Below are 4,132 nucleotides of genomic sequence, written 5' to 3'. Positions count from 1 at the left end.
TTGTCAACTAATTTAGTAATCAATTAATTGTTAATAGTCGGATACATATTGTAAAAAAAATAATTTTCTGACAAAATAATACTCAGATTGAGGGCTGTTGTAAACGAATATTTTAGTAATCGAGTAATCTACTGATTATCCTTGCGATTAATCAAGTAATTGGATTTTACAAAAAGGTAACACTTTATTTGAAAGGGGGTGAATAAGACTGACATGACACTGTCATAAACACCTGTCATGAACATGAATAAGTCTTCATGAATATTTATGACTGTTGTCATAAAGCGTCATTCGGTAAATCATGACACTTTTAATACAAAGTTGACATTATTGAAAATGTCTTCATTATGACAACTTGACATTAATATAGACAAAAATGTCTTCGTTATGACAACGTGACATTACCCAAGACAACGTTGTTGTCATGACAACTTGACATTAAGCAAGAAATTATAGCTTGTCATGAATGTCATAACAGGTGAATTTTAAAATGTTATCCTTATAAGACAGCATTAACAAGTCATTTATTGTTACACATACCTTTTGCTGTCATGAGATCATTATAATTGTGACATTATCCCCCTCTGTTAAAGTGTAGCACAGTAAGTGTAACTAGTAATGAAGATTTCATTGAGTGTCATTACTCTGGACATGGAAATGTTCATGTCTCTCATTAAAGCGATAGAGTAATGACACTTTCGTTCGTCGCACTCAGAAACTCATCTACCAGCTATGTTCCACCGATGCACTCCGTCACCCGTTTGTTGATACCGGGATTATATGAAATTTATTGTACAAAGCTACACTTACACTGTAGCCATCAACTACTCAGCCTCACGCTGTATTCAGTCTATCCGCTCACCTGTATAAATACTCCTGCAGCGCTCTTCCCACCGTTCGCTCTGAACGAGCAGCTTTGGGAGGAGAAAGGCTGCCGTACTCCAGGCATCGCACCAGTCATTTTAAGGATGCTTTTTGGTCCCCCAAAATTGATGAGAACCTGGGCATTATTATCAATCAATAAAATCCTCATGGGCCGAACTTGAAAATTGGACGTTATGCTGGTAACATTTAGCTTTCGTCACTTCCACTCATAGGTGGAAGTGAGAGAGCTGCGCAACGCAAATAACGTCCTGGCCGGAACTCGGTGCGCTAAATACTAAAACATAATTTAACAAAGCTTCGAAGCAGATACATTTTTCTCAAGGAATTTTAATAATTGAGGTACTTGAATCATTCGAGGAATCGTTTCAGTCCTTCTCAGAGCTCTAATTGAGCCAAAATAGTTTTAAAAACATGTTCACTTTACATTTAAGTTAAAAAAGAGTTTACCTGTAAACATGTTACACCCAAAACTCCTCTAGTGGCAGTTTTAGCTCCACCTGGTTCAAATTTTGTAGAAAAAAAAAAAGAAAAAAATCAATGCAGTTAATCATAAATCCAATAAATGAACAGATTAGCCTCACTGTTTTCATGCTAAGTCAAGCAGAAAGAGCTGAACTTAAAAGTATTGTTAGACGATTTTTTCATTGCACATAAAACCTTTGCTACAAACGATTAAGCAAATTCTGTTGTTGCATTTTAGGCAACAAAATGCTTATTTAAAAACTGAATTGAATTNAAAAAAAAAAGAAAAAAATCAATGCAGTTAATCATAAATCCAATAAATGAACAGATTAGCCTCACTGTTTTCATGCTAAGTCAAGCAGAAAGAGCTGAACTTAAAAGTATTGTTAGACGATTTTTTCATTGCACATAAAACCTTTGCTACAAACGATTAAGCAAATTCTGTTGTTGCATTTTAGGCAACAAAATGCTTATTTAAAAACTGAATTGAATTATTTGTTTACTAGATGTTGCTGTTTTGAAGTATGTGGATCAACATGACTCAACAGACTTATGGAAGATTACATTTCAGACAGAAATATGAGTGTTAAACCCACAAGGCATGTATATAAACATCTGACCAGAGCTGTAGATTTCTACAAATTAATCAGGAAAACAACTCGGTAAGAGTCTTAGTGAAAAAAGTGTGCTTTACAGAATAATTAGCTCTAACAAATATTTCACACATGCAGAAACTTTCTTCCCTCAGATGGTCTGACATGATGAATTGAAAGAAGATTATCACTTATTATTTTGTGCAAATAATAAAAACGTCTTGTGGCTTGTGGTGCCAAGTTTGCATTCATTAATATAATTTCATAAAGATAAATGATTTAGCTTTAGAAATTACAAACATCCCAGAGTTAATTTGTGAGAGCAGAGCGGAGCCTCATCAGCRTCAGTCTGCATGAGGAGTAAATAATGCAGACAGAAGAATCTGTGCAGCAGTTAACAGACTGAGACACATTTTTATTTCATTAGTGAAAAATTGTCTGTGTAAATAAAATGTGGAATAATGTGGTTGTCTGCCTGTTGCACAGCAAACACCAAAGGCACCAAGCGTTCCCGAACCAGGACCGACTCGTACACCGCTGGCCAGTCAGTGGGTGAGTAGCATGCAGACTGCAGAGAGAATGACTCCGCTTTAGCAGAAAACACAACCAAATATTTGAATGTTGTCATCTGCAGAGGCACTGGATGGCATAGACCTGGGAGAGACCACGCACAAGAAACCCGGGACCACGGTGCCTGAATCCATACACTCCTTCAGTGAGTCCATCTGTTTCTATGTTTCATGTGGAGACATGAATGTTATTGTGTTGCAAACCGTCTGTAATTTTCTAGATCAGCGTATTAATCCCGGCATGTTTGTGTTTTAAAGTTGGAGATGGCCTTGTGCAGCCAGAGGCTCTAAACAAGAAAGCCATTCAGATTATCAACCGAGTACGCGACAAACTCACAGGTGGGTTCTGGACTCRGAACAGACCCAAACTGGACGATCACAGCTTGGTTTTTCCTCAACACGCTGCTGTGCAACAAAACTACCTGAAGACTCTGAAGCATCGATCTCCACATCTAGCCACTCACGCTGAATTTATGTTTTCAGGGCGAGACTTTTCTCACGATGACACGCTGGACGTCCCAACACAAGTGGAGCTCCTCATCAAGCAGGCCACGTCCCATGAAAACCTCTGCCAGTGCTACATTGGATGGTCAGTACTTAGAGATCAGACTGACGTCATGATGACTGCCAACACTGGAACATTTTCACATCTTTCATGTTTCAGTCACAAACCTTTTATTGGAATTTTTTTGATAGATCAACAAGTAATACTAGATAGAGGTTAACTTTCAATATTTAAAGGCCAGTATCATTTTCCAGCCACATAGTTCCAGCCACATATAAAGATATGACACAATCAAGTAGCTATGTTACCTTCAGTTGTTATAAAAAATACTATATATCAAATACGACTTAAATTTAACACGTTGAAATTCGGCCTCTGTCTCTATAAGAGGATCCTACTCTTCCCGAAGCTCTGCCTCCAGGAAGTCATCCCAACATGGCGTCTCTAATAACCCTTTAACAACATTTTTAACAGCGTCGCTCTAAGCAGTATACTGCAAAAAGTCCCCTTTCAAAAACAAGAAAAAAAGTACAAAAATAGGGTATAATTTTCTTAAAATAAGAAAGATTATCTGCCAACAGAACAAGAAAATTTATCTTGTCAAGATTTTCTAAAACAAGAAAAAATATCTAACCAAGATAAACCTACAAATATCTTAAAATTAGTGTATTTTTACTTAAAACAAGCCAATTTTACTTATACGAGTAAGATATATTATCTTATTTAAAGAAAAATTATCTCAAGTAAGAAAATGTTACTTGACACTGAATTTCTTGAAATCAGCATAAAACTTTCTTATTTCAAGAAAAATGTTCTATGTATTAAGAAAATAAATCTCATATATTCAATTTGTATTAGTAAAATTGGCTTGTTTTAAGTACAAATACACAAATTTTAAGATATTTGGAAAATCTTGACAAGATAGATTTTCTTGTTCTGTTGGCAGATAATTTTTCTTATTTTAAGAAAATTATACCCTATTTTTGTATCTTATTTTCTTGTTTTTGAAAGGGGACTTTTTGAAGTGATATACCTAAAACTAGTTTATTTTTATTGTTGCATAGGATTAAAATATATATTTTGTCATAGCTTTACTCAAGGTTCTTATGCTAAGACAA

General features: G+C 35.4%; 1 protein-coding gene across 1 annotated transcript in view; it reads left to right on the top strand.

The window, feature by feature from the left end:
* Positions 1 to 2,386: 2,386 nt before the first annotated feature.
* LOC103467092 (serine/threonine-protein kinase mTOR-like) overlaps positions 2,387 to 4,132 on the top strand; it is an 11,389-nt gene continuing 9,643 nt past the window's right edge. The window contains exons 1-4 of the mRNA XM_008413152.2: positions 2,387 to 2,492; positions 2,575 to 2,655; positions 2,768 to 2,848; positions 2,993 to 3,098. Coding sequence (XP_008411374.1) covers positions 2,402 to 2,492; positions 2,575 to 2,655; positions 2,768 to 2,848; positions 2,993 to 3,098 — 359 coding nt within the window. The 5' untranslated portion in view covers positions 2,387 to 2,401. The remainder of the gene's footprint in view (positions 2,493 to 2,574; positions 2,656 to 2,767; positions 2,849 to 2,992; positions 3,099 to 4,132) is intronic.

The sequence above is a fragment of the Poecilia reticulata genome, linkage group LG7 (assembly GCF_000633615.1).
Source record: "Poecilia reticulata strain Guanapo linkage group LG7, Guppy_female_1.0+MT, whole genome shotgun sequence".
NCBI classification, from domain to species: domain Eukaryota; kingdom Metazoa; phylum Chordata; class Actinopteri; order Cyprinodontiformes; family Poeciliidae; genus Poecilia; species Poecilia reticulata.
The sequence above is the reverse complement of the archived record's forward strand: the minus strand, read 5'-3'. Positions and strand labels throughout refer to the sequence as shown.